This window comes from Salvelinus namaycush, chromosome 17 (genome assembly GCF_016432855.1).
Source record: "Salvelinus namaycush isolate Seneca chromosome 17, SaNama_1.0, whole genome shotgun sequence".
NCBI classification, from domain to species: Eukaryota; Metazoa; Chordata; class Actinopteri; order Salmoniformes; family Salmonidae; genus Salvelinus; species Salvelinus namaycush.
In genome coordinates, this window is record NC_052323.1 from 22,813,050 (window position 1) to 22,832,356 (window position 19,307).

The 19,307-nt window shown below is 42.4% G+C and overlaps 2 protein-coding genes across 2 annotated transcripts in view; both read left to right on the forward strand.

Moving 5' to 3' along the window:
• The window catches only part of micu3b (mitochondrial calcium uptake family, member 3b), a 47,158-nt gene extending 33,810 nt beyond the window's left edge, over positions 1 to 13,348 (forward strand). Inside the window, 3 exon segments of the mRNA XM_039011867.1 lie at positions 631 to 785; positions 5,892 to 5,969; positions 11,536 to 13,348. Of these exon segments, the coding sequence (XP_038867795.1) occupies positions 631 to 785; positions 5,892 to 5,969 (233 nt within the window). The 3' untranslated portion in view covers positions 11,536 to 13,348.
• A 543-nt stretch (positions 13,349 to 13,891) lies between these two features.
• zdhhc2 (zinc finger DHHC-type palmitoyltransferase 2) overlaps positions 13,892 to 19,307 on the forward strand; it is a 30,785-nt gene continuing 25,369 nt past the window's right edge. Inside the window, exon 1 of the mRNA XM_039012458.1 lies at positions 13,892 to 14,133. Within this exon, the coding sequence (XP_038868386.1) occupies positions 14,007 to 14,133 (127 nt within the window). The 5' untranslated portion in view covers positions 13,892 to 14,006. The remainder of the gene's footprint in view (positions 14,134 to 19,307) is intronic.

Below are 19,307 nucleotides of genomic sequence, written 5' to 3' on the forward strand. Positions count from 1 at the left end.
AACCATTCCATTGGCCAAGGTTAGTTCCAATCATTCCATTGGCCAAGGTTAGTTCCAATCATTCCATTGGCCAAGGTTAGTTCAAATCGTTCCATTGGCCAAGGTTAGTTCCAATCGTTCCATTGGCCAAGGTTAGTTCCAATCATTCCATTGGCCAAGGTTAGTTCCAATCATTCCATTGGCCAAGGTTAGTTCCAATCATTCCATTGGCCAAGGTTAGTTCCAATCGTTCCATTGGCCAAGGTTAGTTCCAATCATTCCATTGGCCAAGGTTAGTTCCAATCATTCCATTGGCCAAGGTTAGTTCCACTCTTTATTTGATTTGTTTGACTACTGAAATAAATGGACGAGGAATAACCACACTGTTTTTACACTGTTCCACTGTTCCACTCTTCAACTGTTCCACTCGTCCACTCTTCCACTGTTTACACTGTTCCACTGTTAACACACCATCTATACACTATGACTGCGTCCCAAATGGCACCATATTCCCTATATAGTGCACTACTTTTGACCCCATTGACCCTGGTATAGGGAAAAGGGTGCCATTTGGGACGGAGACTATAATGGTGGTCCAACTTAGTGGCACAAATAGTGGCATGGTGATTCTGTTCCCCTCGTCCCTCTCAGATGAGTTGGCCCGGGCAGTCTATGTGACGACGGGGCTGAAGCTGACTAAACACCTGGTCAACACTGTGTTCCACATCTTCGACGAGGACCGTGACGGACAGCTCAGTTACAAGGAGTTCATTGGTGTCATGAAGGACCGGCTGCACCGCCGCACGGTAAGGAGAGGGGCAGGCAGGCAAGGAGGGAGGGAGGGAGGGTGGGTAAGACAGGCAGGGAGGGAAGGAGGGTAAGACAGGCAGGAAAGAAAGGAGTGTAAGACAGGCAGGGAGGGAAGGAGGCAGGCTGGGACGGAGGGAGGAGGCAGGGAGGAAGGGTGGAGTAGAGTTGTGTGGAGGACGTCAGGATAGCTGATAGAGATATAGTCCTTCATATGTAATGGGAACAGGGACAAATAGATCATGTTCACAGACTGTCTAAACAGAGCAATGCATGTTTATCATAAGCTATGTTTAGAATTACCATGTCTTATATGTTGATAGTTTAGACACAGTCACTATCTAATGTTGATAGTTTATGGAACAGTCACTATCTAATGTTGATAGTTTATGGAACAGTCACTATCTAATGTTGATAGTTTAGACACAGTCACTATCTAATGTTGATAGTTTGGGGAACAGTCACTATCTAATGTGGATAGTTTAAACAGAGTCACTATCTAATGTTGATAGTTTAGATAGTGACTGGTCCCTAATGTTGATTGTTTAGGTAACAGTCACTATCTAATGTGGATAGTTTAAACAGAGTCACTATCTAATGTTGATCGTTTAAACACAGTCAGTATCTAATGTTGATATTTTTGACACAGTCACTATCTACTGATTGTTTAGAAACAGTCACTATCTAATATTGATCATTTAGGGAACAGTCACTATCTAATGTTGATAGTTGAGACACAGTCACTATCTAATGTTGATAGTTTAGACACAGTCACTATCTAATGTTGATAGTTTAGATACAGTCACTATCTAATGTTGATAGTTTAGACACAGTCACTATCTAATGTTGATAGTTTAGACACAGTCACTATCTAATGTTGATAGTTTAGATACAGTCACTATCTAATGTTGATAGTTTATGGAACAGTCACTATCTAATGTTGATAGTTTAGACACAGTCACTATCTAATGTTGATAGTTTAGACACAGTCACTATCTAATGTTGATAGTTTAGACACAGTCACTATCTAATGTTGATAGTTTATGGAACAGTCACTATCTAATGTTGATAGTTTAGATACAGTCACTATCTAATGTTGATAGTTTAGATACAGTCACTATCTAATGTTGATAGTTTAGATACAGTCACTATCTAATGTTGATAGTTTAGACACAGTCACTATCTAATGTTGATAGTTTAGACACAGTCACTATCTAATGTTGATAGTTTAGATACAGTCACTATCTAATGTTGATAGTTTAGACACAGTCACTATCTAATGTTGATAGTTTAGATACAGTCACTATCTAATGTTGATAGTTTAGATACAGTCACTATCTAATGTTGATAGTTTAGATACAGTCACTATCTATTGTTGATAGTTTAGATACAGTCACTATCTAATGTTGATAGTTTAGATACAGTCACTATCTAATGTTGATAGTTTATGGAACAGTCACTATCTAATGTTGATAGTTTAGACACAGTCACTATCTAATGTTGATAGTTTAGACACAGTCACTATCTAATGTTGATAGTTTAGACACAGTCACTATCTAATGTTGATAGTTTATGGAACAGTCACTATCTAATGTTGATAGTTTAGATACAGTCACTATCTAATGTTGATAGTTTAGATACAGTCACTATCTAATGTTGATAGTTTAGATACAGTCACTATCTAATGTTGATAGTTTAGACACAGTCACTATCTAATGTTGATAGTTTAGACACAGTCACTATCTAATGTTGATAGTTTAGATACAGTCACTATCTAATGTTGATAGTTTAGACACAGTCACTATCTAATGTTGATAGTTTAGATACAGTCACTATCTAATGTTGATAGTTTAGATACAGTCACTATCTAATGTTGATAGTTTAGATACAGTCACTATCTAATGTTGATAGTTTAGATACAGTCACTATCTAATGTTGATAGTTTAGATACAGTCACTATCTAATGTTGATAGTTTATGGAACAGTCACTATCTAATGTTGATAGTTTAGACACAGTCACTATCTAATGTTGATAGTTTAGACACAGTCACTATCTAATGTTGATAGTTTAGACACAGTCACTATCTAATGTTGATAGTTTATGGAACAGTCACTATCTAATGTTGATAGTTTAGATACAGTCACTATCTAATGTTGATAGTTTAGATACAGTCACTATCTAATGTTGATAGTTTAGATACAGTCACTATCTAATGTTGATAGTTTAGACACAGTCACTATCTAATGTTGATAGTTTAGACACAGTCACTATCTAATGTTGATAGTTTAGATACAGTCACTATCTAATGTTGATAGTTTAGACACAGTCACTATCTAATGTTGATAGTTTAGATACAGTCACTATCTAATGTTGATAGTTTAGATACAGTCACTATCTAATGTTGATAGTTTAGATACAGTCACTATCTAATGTTGATAGTTTAGATACAGTCACTATCTAATGTTGATAGTTTAGATACAGTCACTATCTAATGTTGATAGTTTAGACACAGTCAATATCTAATGTTGATAGTTTAGATACAGTCACTATCTAATGTTGATAGTGTAGATACAGTCAATATCTAATGTTGATAGTTTATGGAACAGTCACTATCTAATGTTGATAGTGTAGATACAGTCACTATCTAATGTTGATAGTTTAGACACAGTCACTATCTAATGTTGATAGTTTAGACACAGTCAATATCTAATGTTGATAGTTTATGGAACAGTCACTATCTAATGTTGATAGTTTAGATACAGTCACTATCTAATGTTGATAGTTTAGACACAGTCACTATCTAATGTTGATAGTTTAGACACAGTCACTATCTAATGTTGATAGTTTAGACACAGTCAATATCTAATGTTGATAGTTTATGGAACAGTCACTATCTAATGTTGATAGTTTAGATACAGTCACTATCTATTGTTGATAGTTTAGATACAGTCACTATCTAATGTTAATAGTTTAGACACAGTCACTATCTAATGTTGATAGTTTAGACACAGTCACTATCTAATGTTGATAGTTTATGGAACAGTCACTATCTAATGTTAATAGTTTAGATACAGTCAATATCTAATGTTGATAGTTTAGATACAGTCACTATCTAATGTTGATAGTTTAGACACAGTCACTATCTAATGTTAATAGTTTAGATACAGTCACTATCTAATGTTGATAGTTTATGGAACAGTCACTATCTATTGTTGATAGTGTAGATACAGTCAATATCTAATGTTAATAGTTTAGATACAGTCACCTTCTAATGTTGATAGTTTAGATACAGTCACTATCTAATGTTGATAGTTTAGATTCAATCACTATCTAATGTTGATCGTTTAAACACAGTCACTATATAATGTTGATCATTTAAACACAGTCAGTATCTAATGTTGATTTTTTTGACACAGTCACTATCTAATGTTGATAGTTTAGATTCAATCACTATCTAATGTTGATTGTTTAGGTAACAGTCACTATCTAATGTTGATCGTTTAAACACAGTCACTATATAATGTTGATCGTTTAAACACAGTCAGTATCTAATGTTGATATTTTTGACACAGTCACTATCTAATGATTGTTTAGACACAGTCACTATCTAATGTTGATCATTTTGACACAGTCACTATCTAATGTTGATCATTTTGACACAGTCACTATCTAATGTTGATTGTTTAGGGAACAGTCACTATCTATTTTTTACATTTTAAACAAAGTCACTATCTAATGTTGATCGTTTAAACACAGTCACTATCTAATGTTGATTGTTTAGGGAACAGTCACTATCTAATGTTGATCGTTTAAACACAGTTAGTATCTAATGTTGATATTTTCGACACAGTCACTATCTAATGATTGTTTAAACACAGTCAGTATCTAATGTTGATCGTTTAGGGAACAGTCACTATCTAATGTTGATAGTTTAGATTCAGTCACTATCTAATGTTGATTGTTTAGATAGTGAACAGTCCCTAATGTTGATTGTTTAGGGAACAGTCACTATCTATTTTTGACATTTTAAACAGAGTCACTATCTAATGTTGATCGTTTAAACACAGTCAGTATCTAATGTTGATCGTTTAAACACAGTCAGTATCTAATGTTGATATTTTTGACACAGTCACTATCTAATGGTGATCATTAAGGGAACAGTCACTATCTAATGGTGATCATTTCGACACAGTCACTATCTAATGATTATTTAGACATAGTCACTATTTAATGCTGATCGTTTATGGAACAGTCACTATCTAATGTTGATAGTTTAGATACAGTCACTATCTAATGTTGATAGTTTAGATAGTGACTGGTCCCTAATGTTGATTGTTTAGGTAACAGTCACTATCTAATGTGGACAGTTTAAACAGTGTCACTATCTAATGTTGATCGTTTAAATACAGTCAGTATCTAATGTTGATATTTTCGACAAAGTCACTATCTAATGATTGTTTAGACACAGTCACTATCTAATGTTGATCATTTAGGGAATAGTCACTACCTAATTTTGATAGTTTAGACACAGTCACTATCTAATGTTGATAGTTTAGGGAATAGTCACTATCTAATGTGGATAGGTTAGGGAACAGTCATTTTGTAATGTTGATAGTTTAGACAGAGATGCTATCTAATGTTGATAATTTAATCACAGTCACTATCTGATGTTGATAGTTTAGGGAACAGTCACTATCTAATGTTGATTGTTTAGGGAACAGTCACTATATAATGTTGATCGTTTAGACACAGTCACTACCTTATGTCAATGTCGCAAATACATGGGAACAAACAGTTTTCATATTCATTATTTGTTTTACATTGGTTCATGTTCATTGGTTCTTGTTCATTTATTCATGATCATTTGTTCATGGTCATTGGCTCATGGTTAATAGTTAATGGTCAAATGAGTCGCTTATCTGACATTTTGACGTCATTTGAGTTCAGTCTCAATTCCACTTCTAAATTCTGCTTCCAATTTTTGTGAAGATTTGCTTCCACCTAGTGGCGAATAATGACCATTGTATTTTATATTTTCTGTTTACATTATTCTCTCTTTCTCTTTCTCTCTCTCTCTCTCTCTCTCTTTCTCTCTCTCTCTCAGGCGTTTAGAGTGGATGACAAGAAGAAGTTCACTTCTTTCAAGTCCTGTCTGAAGAAGGAGATCTCGTCAGGCAGATAGGTATATCTAGACTCTTTGTTCAATCCACAATAGAAGTATAGTTAATGCTATTTTGATTTGGAGATATAGATGCCACCATACCACATTATGATGGTCTTTGTTCCAGGTCCTTCTTCAAAGGAGCTTAATTTTTTATTAAGTAGATAGAACAATCTCTCTTTTCAACTAGTAATGTGGTACGTTAAGTCAGCTTCTGGGATGTGGTATGTTAAGTCAGCTCCTGGGATGTAGTACATTAAGTCAGCTCCTGGGATGTGGTATGTTAAGTCAGCTCCTGGGATGTGGTATGTTAAGTCAGCTCCTGGGATGTGGTACATTAAGTCAGCTCCTGGGATGTGGTATGTTAAGTAATCTCCTGAGATGAAGTATGTTAAGTCAGCTCCTGGGATGTGGTACATTAAGTCAGCTCCTGGGATGTGGTATGTTAAGTCAGCTCCTGGGATGTGGTATGTTAAGTCAGCTCCTGGGATGTGGTACATTAAGTCAGCTCCTGGGATGTGGTACATTAAGTCAGCTCCTGGGATGTGGTACATTAAGTCAGCTCCTGGGATGTGGTATGTTAAGTCAGCTCCTGGGATGTGGTATGTTAAGTCATCTCCTGGGATGTGGTATGTTAAGTCATCTCCTGGGATGTGGTATGTTAAGTCAGCTCCTGGGATGTGGTATGTTAAGTCAGCTCCTGGGATGTGGTACGTTAAGTCAGCTCCTGGGATGTGGTACGTTAAGTCAGCTCCTGGGATGTGGTACGTTAAGTCAGCTCCTGGGATGTGGTATGTTAAGTCAGCTCCTGGGATGTGGTATGTTAAGTCAGCTCCTGGGATGTGGTACATTAAGTCAGCTCCTGGGATGTGGTACATTAAGTCAGCTCCTGGGATGTGGTACATTAAGTCAGCTCCTGGGATGTGGTATGTTAAGTCATCTCCTGGGATGTAGTATGTTAAGTCATCTCCTGGGATGTAGTATGTTAAGTCATCTCCTGGGATGTAGTATGTTAAGTAATCTCCTGAGATGAAGTATGTTAAGTCATCTCCTGGGATGAAGTATGTTAAGTCAGCTCCTGGGATGTGGTATGTTATGTCAGCTCCTGGGATGTGGTATGTTAAGTCAGCTCCTGGGATGTAGTATGTTAAGTCATCTCCTGGGATGAAGTATGTTAAGTCATCTCCTGGGATGAAGTATGTTAAGTAGCTCCTAGGATGTGGTACATTAAGCCAGCTCCTGGTATGTGTTAGAGTTCCACACTAACTCTTGTCAGCCTCAGCATTGAGTTATACTGTAATATTAAGGCCTGATTAACTGCTACCAGACACCAGCTTAACTCTGCATACATGAGCGGTCCGATTTAAACCCATAAGAATGTTTCACAGGAAAAAGACCATACTGCTCAAACAATGTGATGAAACAACACAAGGCTGGCACTGGGTCCATTTACCTTACAAACTGATCTGCATGTTTTTACATGGGACTAAAAGATAAAAACATCTTGTCTCCGAGTGTATTTTACAGAGCATAGTATAGAACATGGCATTCCAAATGGCATCCTATTCCCTTTATAGTGCGCTACATTATAGGGCTCTGGTCAAAAGTAGTGCATTATATAGGGAATAGGGTGCCATTTTGGATATAATCATAGAATGCATTGTTTTTCAATCTCTGCTATTTGTAGCCCATTCAGGGTCAAAGGTCATGGAGGAGTGTACACTACATGACCAAAAGTATGTGGACATCTGCTCGTCGAACATCTCATTCCAAAATAATGGGTATTAATATGTAGTTGGTCCCCCCTGGGAAGGCTTTCTACTAGATGTTGGAACAATGCTGCGGGGACTTGCTTCCATTCAGCCACAAGAGCATTAGTGAGGTTGGGCACTGATGTTGGGAAATTAGGCCTGGCTCGCAGTCTGCATTCCAATTCATCCCAAAGGTGTTCGATAGGGTTGAGGTCAGGGCTCTGTGCAGGCCAGTCAATTTCTTCCACAACGATCTCGACAAACCATTTCTGCATGGACCTCACTTTGAGCATGGGGGCATTGTCAAGCTGAAACAGGGACTTCCACAAACTGTTGCCACAAAGTTGTAATCACAGAATCATCTAGAATGTCATTGTATGCTGTAGCTTTAAGATTTCCCTTCACTGGAAGTAAGGGGTCTATCCCAAACCAGACTATTATTCCTCCTCCACCAAGCTTTACAGTTGGCACTATGCATTGGGAGATGTAGGCCAACCCAGTTTCGTCTATCGGACTGCCAGATGGTGAAGCGTGACTCATCACTCCAGAGAAGGCATTTCCTCTCCTCCAGAGACCAATGGCGGCAAGCTTTACACATCTCCATGGCATTGCGCATGGTGACCTTAGGTTTGTGTGCGGCTGCTCGCCCATGGAAACCCATTTCATGAAGCTACCGACAAACAGTTTTTGTTTTGACATTGCTTCCAGAGGTAGATGACACCATTCTGTATACTTCTGGCCCTTCTTTGGACACTGTGTTAACAACCATCCAGACAAGCTTCAATGCCATACAACTCTCCTTCCGTGGCCTCCAACTGCTCTTAAATACAAGTAAAACTAAATGCATGCTCTTCAACCGATTGTTGCCCGCACCCGCCCGCCCGTCCAGCATCACTACTCTGGACAGTTCTGACTTAGAATATGTGGACAACTACAAATACCTAGGTGTCTGTTTAGACTGTAAACTCTCCTTCCAGACTCACATCAAACATCTCCAATCCAAAGTTAAATCTAGAATTGGCTTCCTATTTCGCAACAAAGCATCCTTCACTCATGCTGCCAAACATACCCTCGTAAAACTGACCATCCTACCGATCCTCGACTTCGGCGATGTCATTTACAAAATAGCCTCCAATACCCTACTCAATAAATTGGATGCAGTCTATCACAGTGCCATCCGTTTTGTCACCAAAGCCCCATATACTACCCACCACTGCGACCTGTACGCTCTCGTTGGCTGGCCCTCGCTTTATACTCGTCGCCAAACCCACGGGCTCCAGGTCATCTACAAGACCCTGCTAGGTAAAGTCCCCCCTTATCTCAGCTCGCTGGTCACCATAGCAGCACCCACCTGTAGCACGCGCTCCAGCAGGTATATCTCTCTGGTCACCCCCAAAGCCAATTCCTCATTTGGCCGCCTCTCCTTCCAGTTCTCTGCGGCCAATGACTGGAACGAACTACAAAAATCTCTGAAACTGGAAACACTTATCTCACTCACTAGCTTTAAACACCAGCTGTCAGAGCAGCTCACGGATTACTGCACTTGTACATAGCCCATCTATAATTTAGCCCAAACAACTACCTCTTCCCCTACTGTATTTTATTTATTTATTTATTTTGCTTCTTTGCACCCCATTATTTATATTTCTACTTTGCACATTCTCCCACTGCAAATCTACCATTCCAGTGTTTTACTTGCTATATTGTATTTACTTCGCCACCATGGCCTTTTTTTGCCTTTACCTCCCTTATCTCACCTCATTTGCTCACATTGTATATAGACTTATTTTTCTACTGTATTATTGACTGTATGTTTGTTTTACTCCATGTGTAACTCTGTGTTGTTGTATGTTGAACTGCTTTGCTTTATCTTGGCCAGGTCGCAATTGTAAATGAGAACTTGTTCTCAACTTGCCTACCTGGTTAAATAAAGGTGAAATAAAAAATAAATAAATAAAGTTTGGAAGTCGGTAGTGAGTGTTGCAACCGAGGACAGACAATTTTTACGCGTTACGCTCTTCAGCACTCGGCGGTTCCGTTCTGTGAGCTTGTGTGGCCTACCTCTTCGCTGCTGAGCCATTGTTGCTCCTAGATGTTTCCACTTCATAATAACAGCAGCTCTAGCAGGGCAGAAATTTGACGAACTGACTTGTTGGAAAGGTGGCATTGTAAGGCCTGGGTGTCGGAGTGTGAAGGAAAAAGCACAGGAGCAGCAATTGCAAAACAAATGCTCTTTAATGAAACACGGACAAACTAGGCCACCCTACTAACACACTGGGTGTACACTAATAAACTACCCCAGACACGTGGGGAATGAATAATGTCCAGAAACATGAAGCACAAAACCAACACCAACTTACATACAAACAATCCCGCACAAAGAAACGTGTATGCCGGCTGATTAAATAAGCCCAACTAATTAACCCTCATACAAAACAGGTGCGCCCAATAAACACATAGGGAGGGGGAGAAAAGGATCAGTGGCAGCTAATAGGCCGGTGACGACGACCGCCGAACGCCACCCGAACGGGAAGGAGAGCCTGCCTCGGTCGAAGTCGTGACAGGCATCCTATGATGGTGCCACGTTGAAAGTCATTGAGGTCTTCAGTAAGAACATTCTACTGCCAATGTTTTTCTATGGCGATTGCATGGCTGTGTGCTCGATTTGATACACCTGTCAGCAATGGATATGGCTGAAATAGCCAAATCCTCTCATTTGAAGGGGTGTCCACATACTGTTGTATATATAGTGTATGTGCACATTTTAGACCGTTTCATTGGTCCTTAAATACAATATCCACCACCCAAGGGCACTGGGTCATGCAAAACAAACTTGCCCAATTATGTTGCTATACAAACACTAGATTGCTGATGCAATGTATTGGCCAATGAGAGGCTCTGAAGCCACCATCTTCCATATTGGTACTCCTCAGTAGGAGCAGTTCCTCCATAGGAATTAATGGAATTCTACAGTATTTGAATTTCATTTTTCAAGCACAAAATTACATGCATTTAAGTATTTCTTTCTTGTAGTGGTGACAGTAACTTTAGCACTCTAACCATTCTACTTTAAAGCTGAAATCCTCATAAGGGGAAACAGCGCCACTGTTCGCCCCAACACATTTGTTATTGTTTTTGTTTTGTTGATTAAACGGAGGAGAGGAGCATCCAGCATTGTGGTAAAATTTTTTTTTTTACATACACTGCTGTTCTATCGTGCGTGCAATGATGTGCAATGATGTTCAATGATGTGCAATGATGTTCAATGATGTTCAATGATGTGCAATGATGTTCAATGATGTTCAATGATGTGCAACGATGTGCAATGATGTTCAATGATGTGCAATGATGTTCAATGATGTGCAATGATGTTCAATGATGTGCAATGATGTGTAATGATGTTCATTGATGTTCAGTGATGCTCCATGATGTCCGAGGGGAAAAAGCTGTGTCATTGTTTGAAGTAGCTTCTTTGTTGTTGTAATATCTCAAATGGACGTGGCAGTTTCACCATTATGGATTCCAGCTTTAAGAAAAATGTTTTTGTATAATTTAAAAGTATGCGTCAAGGTGTAAAACCAATGTAGACATCTAGTGTTTATATACTGTACATCATTGGTATGAGATTATGGCCAGGAGTTGTTCCTGAACACCTGATCTGACCAGGAAAAGCTCTGTGCCATCTAGGGATTCTTGAGGTTAGTTTATAATTAACTCAGCAGTACAGTTTCTTTCTCCAGTATTTTTATATTGCCACTGAACAGGTCGATAGTGTTAGATGCTGTGTGTGCTATGTTCCTCAATGTATTCTCTAATAATTAATTTTCCTTTTGCAGATCACCAGCTGAATGTCCTGCACTCTCAGTCTGCACCCCCCTCTACCTGGATAGACTTCCCCTGATCCATGAAGATCATTCAAAACAACAGTACAGTTCATTTTGCTATCAATGTGAAGATGAGAGAAGGATAGATGAATGTGTCAGTCTCTGCATAGTGGTCTAAAAAGGTGAACTGAACTAGGATTCTCCCCACCTAGGCCTAGTTGGATGCTACTCGAGGTGTTTTCAAGTTGAGATTGATGTGAGAAAACAAAGGATTTCTCTGATGACCCTAAAAGTAAGCCATTTGAAATACCTGAAGTCTTAAGCTTGTTGTTCAGCTTTCAGTCTGAAATCAACAATATGTAGTGCTGTGATGTTAAATTGCATTGATGGTATTTTATTTTTCTACCAGATTGTTTAAAAACAAATGAAATCAGGGGAATGCTATGGATCAGGACTGGTTTAACACCTTCCTGGTCTTCTACAAGTCACACGAGCTGATAGGGTCACTGGAAACTCCAACCTATTGTTGTAACAGATTTATTCACCCAGGGTGAATATATTATTGATTAATCTATCTATCTATGTACAGTATTTATTCACCATTTTACCGTATTCATTTGTTATTCATTTGTTTGTTTATCACTGTAAGTCTCTGAAAAGGAAAAACCCATTTGGTTGTTTTGTGGCTGGCAGGCTGTAGCTCTGACAGTGTGTGTAGTATTGTTCAGTGTGGTTCCCTCCCAGTCCTAAACCTGCTAATCTGCCTCTATGCATTGCTGACATACTTTCTCCAAGCCTGTCTGCAGCCCACTGCACAGATCAGCTTACGCAGGGGAGTACAGCCTCCCTCTTGTGTTCTGTTCACATGGCTGCCTTCTGCAGCTCATTCTCAAATAACTCAGAGCCAGCTAGCTAACACCTTTCAAATGGGGGTTTTATCTCTGGGGTTCATTGTGTAAATAGAGGCAGCTAACTCCGTTAATAATTATTATAATCAAGAGTTTACTCTGATGTAATGGAGAAATTCAGTGTGTATATTAACTATACACACTATTCATACTAGGCCTATTCAGCCTACTGACAGGGATTCTATACAATGAGGACTATATTAATTTGCGGTAATTGTTTTTACTAAAGGCAAAATACAATGTTTAAATAACATGAGGTTACTGTTCAGAGGCGTACCTGTGTTTATTTCCCAATGGGTTACCCAGGAAAATCTTGTTCTACTGTGTAACATCATGACATATATATTTTAAAATGTCAAATATAGTGTATATGCATTTCAGTGATGTTTTCTTGAGACTGTAGTTCTGATCTGAAGTGGTGGATTTCCTGCTTGAATAGATACTTGGGTCTCTATTAAATCCGTATCACAGAAATTCAGCATTAGTGTGGTTGGAATTTAAGGCAATGATCCTGTGTTAGCAGAGACTGCATTCATTGTAAACGCTGCAGATGTCGGCTCAATAGGAAATGGCCTTTACGTGTTTAGCATGCTATCTGTAATGCTCCAGCGATACAGATTGAACATAGCCCTTGGTTTGCTAGTTCCAATGTCTAACAATATTATCTCGTATGTTACATATTAAATCAAATAAATGGTTTTGTCTAATTAGCCTACTTCTTTGCATGGTATAACAGAATACATTAGTAATGTGAATATCCTACATCTCCTCTTAGTTTACCTCTTTTGAATGATGTTTGGAAGTCATGTGGATGACAGCTCTCTCTACAGAACTTTGTTTAAATGATCAAATGGATTACACAGGCTGTTGCAGGCTGTTACATTGACTTGGTAAATAAAGATGTTAAGAACAATCAATAGCTCTGTGTCATTTTTGTTCTGGATTGCACACACACACACACACACTTGAACAACCCCTGACCTCAAAGGAAATATTTGGTTGATGTTTTCACACAGTCAGCTAATTACCAGCTGACTGTGTCACACATTCCTCAGACATTTGAAACAGAGTGGCTATATATTATTACCAGCATATGCACAGACAGCCCTGTTTTACTTATTGACATAAAAGACAATCAAATAGGCCTATTCTACAAAAAGGCACATTTAATGAAGCATAAGGTCTGATAATTGTTTTCTCCATCATACACTGTAGGCCTACTTTCACCAACGTTAGATCTATGGCAAGACAACATTAAAAACAACTTAAATGGTGATTCACATTCTTTTCTCTGCATCAATGGTCAGAGGCTCAATTGGATCATTCCAAAGAATAAAAATGTGTTTGCAGCATCCCACGAACGTCATGGCAACTTGGTGAAAAGGGGTGGTGCTGACTATTTTGCAGCGCAGAGAGGAACGAGAGACGTCGCGCTGCCGCTCTCTGCGAAACGAGGTGGGGGCAGCAGAACAGAAGTGCTACGTCCTGGCTGTCGATCATACGCGATTTACAGGCAGTAATGAAGTGACAGACAGACAAAAACTTAATGTCAAACAAATGGTGTCTAAATAGAATATGGCGCCGTCGGGCTCGCGTAGTATCAAACGGAGCTGTCAGACAGTTTTGTATTGGATTCCAGTTATTTTTATCACCCTCATAGTGGCTTGGTCTTACTACGCGTATGTTGTACAGCTCTGCATAGGTAAGGATAACTCCACTATCGGCACAGTATGGGTTTTAACGCTTATAGGATGCTGTGGATGCCTTGCAGTGCCCTTATAACCGATGTGACCATGTGTTTTTCCCTGCTCCTGTCCTGCGTCTCATTTCAGCGTTCACTCATTTTGGTCCTGTCTGATTTTAGATGCAGAACTATTTGTTAATGCAGGTGCTTGTAGTTGACAGTACCAATTTGTATCATAATTACAAAGACAAAGTTATTCTGGACACATGTTCATGAATATGTTGGTTCATGGAAGTCTCCCATAAAAACTGTTGAGTCACAGCTATAACTGAAATAGATTACATTAGTTGCACATGTGTTAAACAATATGGGGAGCATATAATGTGTGATCATAATAAATTAATGACAGTAGAAATGTAAATATTGGTTGTTTATATATGGGCTGAGTTTTATATTATTCAATAATATTGGCAATGTGTTTGATTATCTCAAAGAATCTCTCATATATGTATAGCCATTTATTATAATCCAAACAACTATACAAAAAACAATCCCTGAGGAAATTGAAGGGTGTATATCAACTTGTAGTGTGTCTGTAAAACATTCAAGTTTTGGTCCGCTTAAAAATTTTATGACCATGAAAATTCAAGCCCCCTCCATTTGAGTTCCTCTCCAGGTGAAAAATCACCTCACAAGGATGGGTTTAAAGATTGATGGCCTGGACCAGAGCCATATATATATATATATATATATATATATATATATATATATATATATATATATATATATATATATTATGTATGTATGTGACTGTACTATCCTGTGCCTGTATGGAGGGATTATATGTACGTACTACTACTTCATACAGCTCTGACAACATTCGTTACATGTGTTCATGTGTCGCATATTCACCACAACACTTTGACGTGATCAGCACTTGATTTACAAGTGTAGTCTAAGGGCCCTGGTCAAAAGTAGTCCCCTATAGGGTGCCATTTCGGACATTTAGTTCCCCCTCCCATAGCTTTCAAGGCTGTTTTTTAGACCGCCAATGTTACATTTTGTTAAATTATAGTGTAAAAGAGCATAATATTACACAACATATTGAATTGGCCTGAATAGGGATAGTGATTCCTGAGGTGAGGAGCTCTGTGTGTGTCAGAAGAAACCAGGGCCAGCCCACTCCTTGCTCTATTTGGCAGTATGTCAGGTCACCACCTCCTCTGCAAATGTACTCTGCATTTACCAAGAAGCATCACACGCAAACTAGTCTGGATTCAAAGAGCAGTGGTTGCAAAGTATCGTTTTTGAATGTTGCTATGCTTGTACTATCATCAGTCTATTGTCCAATCAATTCCTTTTCTGTTTGACACGCACATTGTTTTTAGCTTAGTCTTTTGGATTTAACAACAACCATGTCAGCTGACTTTGAGCTAATATTCCACAAAGGGTGAATAATGACCTGTTTTGACCATGTCTTTGGCATTCTGCCCTAATTTCTTTTTTTTCTGTATAAATAGCCCTAAAATACAGTATCTGTAAACAGACCATAAATGTCTTCCTTTTTGTTTTCTTCTAAAGCTGTGAGTGCTATTATTTGATACAATATCAGTACTTGTTGCATTTACAACTTGTCTAAGTCATATCATCCACTGATTTCACGCAGAGCATGGCTGTGGATTGACTGCATTGTTTGAATGGAATGTTGGCATATTAGCAGTTAATTTGGAAAATGAATGGAATCATTCCTCTAAAACTGTCTGGCTAGCTAGCTAACATACAGTGCAGATAAACTCTTCAAATGTATTATTTTACACAATATCTTATCACAGCACTGGCAAACAATGGTTGACTAACTCCCTTACCAAAATGGCTGACCTTTATCCCATCTTAAGAAGGTTCATTTCCATTCTAGTACTCTAATTCCTAATTCTATGGTCTCAAGTGAGAGTGTTGCTGCCCTAATTCTACACCGCTGCACTACAGTGTCTCAAGTGAGAGTGTTGCTGCCCTAATTCTACACCGCTGCACTACAGTGTCTCAAGTGAGAGTGTTGCTGCCCTAATTCTACACCGCTGCACTACAGTGTCTCAAGTGAGAGTGTTGCTGCCCTAATTCTACACCGCTGCACTACAGTGTCTCAAGTGAGAGTATTGCTGCCCTAATTCTACACCGCTGCACTACAGTGTCTCAGGTGAGAGTGTTGCTGCCCTAATTCTACACCGCTGCACTACAGTGTCTCAGGTGAGAGTGTTGCTGCCCTAATTCTACACCGCTGCACTACAGTGTCTCAGGTGAGAGTGTTGCTGCCCTAATTCTACACCGCTGCACTACAGTGTCTCAGGTGAGAGTGTTGCTGTCATTTTGAGTTCCCCTCCCAGCCAGCCCAGGCATCAGCCCAGTCAGGTTGACCCTCCCAGCCAGCCCAGTCAGGTTGATCCTCCCAGCCAGCCCAGTCATCATCCCAGTCAGGTTGATCCTCCCAGCCAGCCCAGTCATCAGCCCAGTCAGGTTGACCCTCCCAGCCAGCCCAGTCATCAGCCCAGTCAGGTTGACCCTCCCAGCCAGCCCAGTCATCATCCCAGTCAGGTTGACCCTCCCAGCCAGCCCAGTCATTAGCCCAGTCAGGTTGACCCTCCCAGCCAGCCCAGTCTTCATCCCAGTCAGGTTGACCCTCCCAGCCAGCCCAGTCATCATCCCAGTCAGATTGATCCTCCCAGCCAGCCCAGTCATCATCCCAGTCAGGTTGATCCTCCCAGCCAGCCCAGTCATCAGCCCAGTCAGGTTGACCCTCCCAGCCAGCTCAGTCATCAGCCCAGTCAGGTTGACCCTCCCAGCCAGCCCAGTCAGGTTGACCCTCCCAGCCAGCCCAGTCATCAGCCCAGTCAGGTTGACCCTCCCAGCCAGCCCAGTCATCAGCCCAGTCAGGTTGAGCCTCCCAGCCAGCCCAGTCATCAACCCAGTCAGGTTGACCCTCCCAGCCAGCCCAGTCATCAGCCCAGTCAGGTTGACCCTCCCAGCCAGCCCAGTCATCAGCCCAGTCAGGTTGACCCTCCCAGCCAGCCCAGTCATCAACCCAGTCAGGTTGACCCTCCCAGCCAACCCAGTCATCAGCCCAGTCAGGTTGACCTTCCCAGCCAGCCCAGTCATCAGCCCAGTCAGGTTGACCCTCCCAGCCAGCCCAGTCATCAGCCCAGTCAGGTTGACCCTCCCAGCCAGCCCAGTCATCAGCCCAGTCAGGTTGACCCTCCCAGCCAGCCCAGTCATCAGCCCAGTCAGGTTGACCCTCCCAGCCAGCCCAGTCAGGTTGACCCTCCCAGCCAGCCCAGTCATCAGCCCAGTCAGGTTGACCCTCCCAGCCAGCCCAGTCATCAACCCAGTCAGGTTGACCCTCCCAGCCAGCCCAGTCATCAGCCCAGTCAGGTTGACCCTCCCAGCCAGCCCAGTCATCAGCCCAGTCAGGTTGACCCTCCCAGCCAGCCCAGTCATCAGCCCAGTCAGGTTGACCCTCCCAGCCAGCCCAGTCATCAGCCCAGTCAGGTTGACCCTCCCAGCCAGCCCAGTCATCAGCCCAGTCAGGTTGACCCTCCCAGCCAGCCCAGTCATCAGCCCAGTCAGGTTGACCCTCCCAGCCAGCCCAGTCAGGTTGACCCTCCCAGCCAGCCCAGTCATCAGCCCAGTCAGGTTGACCCTCCCAGCCAGCCCAGTCATCAACCCAGTCAGGTTGACCCTCCCAGCCAGCCCAGTCATCAGCCCAGTCAGGTTGACCCTCCCAGCCAGCCCAGTCATCAGCCCAGTCAGGTTGACCCTCCCAGCCAGCCCAGTCATCAGCCCAGTCAGGTTGACCCTCCCAGCCAGCCCAGTCATCAGCCCAGTCAGGTTGACCCTCCCAGCCAGCCCAGTCATCAGCCCAGTCAGGTTGACCCTCCCAGCCAGCCCAGTCATCAGCCCAGTCAGGTTGACCCTCCCAGCCAGCCCAGTCATCAGCCCAGTCAGGTTGACCCTCCCAGCCAGCCCAGTCATCAGCCCAGTCAGGTTGACCCTCCCAGCCAGCCCAGTCATCAGCCCAGTCAGGTTGACCCTCCCAGCCAGCCCAGTCATCAGCCCAGTCAGGTTGACCCTCCCAGCCAGCCCAGTCATCAGCCCAGTCAGGTTGACCCTCCCAGCCAGCCCAGTCATCAGCCCAGTCAGGTTGACCCTCCCAGCCAGCCCAGTCATCAGCCCAGTCAGGTTGACCCTCCCAGCCAGCCCAGTCATCAGCCCAGTCAGGTTGACCCTCCCAGCCAGCCCAGTCATCAGCCCAGTCAGGTTGACCCTCCCAGCCAGCCCAGTCATCAGCCCAGTCAGGTTGACCCTCCCAGCCAGCCCAGTCATCAGCCCAGTCAGGTTGACCCTCTCAGCCAGCCCAGTCATCAGCCCAGTCAGGTTGACCCTCCCAGCCAGCCCAGTCATCAGCCCAGTCAGGTTGACCCTCCCAGCCAGCCCAGTCATCAGCCCAGTCAGGTTGACCCTCCCAGCCAGCCCAGTCATCAGCCCAGTCAGGTTGACCCTCCCAGCCAGCCCAGTCATCAGCCCAGTCAGGTTGACCCTCCCAGCCAGCCCAGTCATCAGCCCAGTCAGGTTGACCCTCCCAGCCAGCCCAGTCATCAGCCCAGTCAGGTTGACCCTCCCAGCCAGCCCAGTCATCAGCCCAGTCAGGTTGACCCTCCCAGCCAGCCCAGTCATCAGCCCAGTCAGGTTGACCCTCCCAGCCAGCCCAGTCATCAGCCCAGTCAGGTTGACCCTCCCAGCCAGCCCAGTCATCAGCCCAGTCAGGTTGACCCTCTCAGCCAGCCCAGTCATCAGCCCAGTCAGGTTGACCCTCCCAGCCAGCCCAGTCATCAGCCCAGTCAGGTTGACCCTCCCAGCCAGCCCAGTCATCAGCCCAGTCAGGTTGACCCTCCCAGCCAGCCCAGTCATCAGCCCAGTCAGGTTGACCCTCCCAGCCAGCCCAGTCATCAGCCCAGTCAGGTTGACCCTCCCAGCCAGCCCAGTCATCAGCCCAGTCAGGTTGACCCTCCCAGCCAGCCCAGTCATCAGCCCAGTCAGGTTGACCCTCCCAGCCAGCCCAGTCATCAGCCCAGTCAGGTTGACCCTCACCTCCTGTTTCCTTCCTGCTGTTCTAAACACTATCTAAAACAGGTCAACTTTCC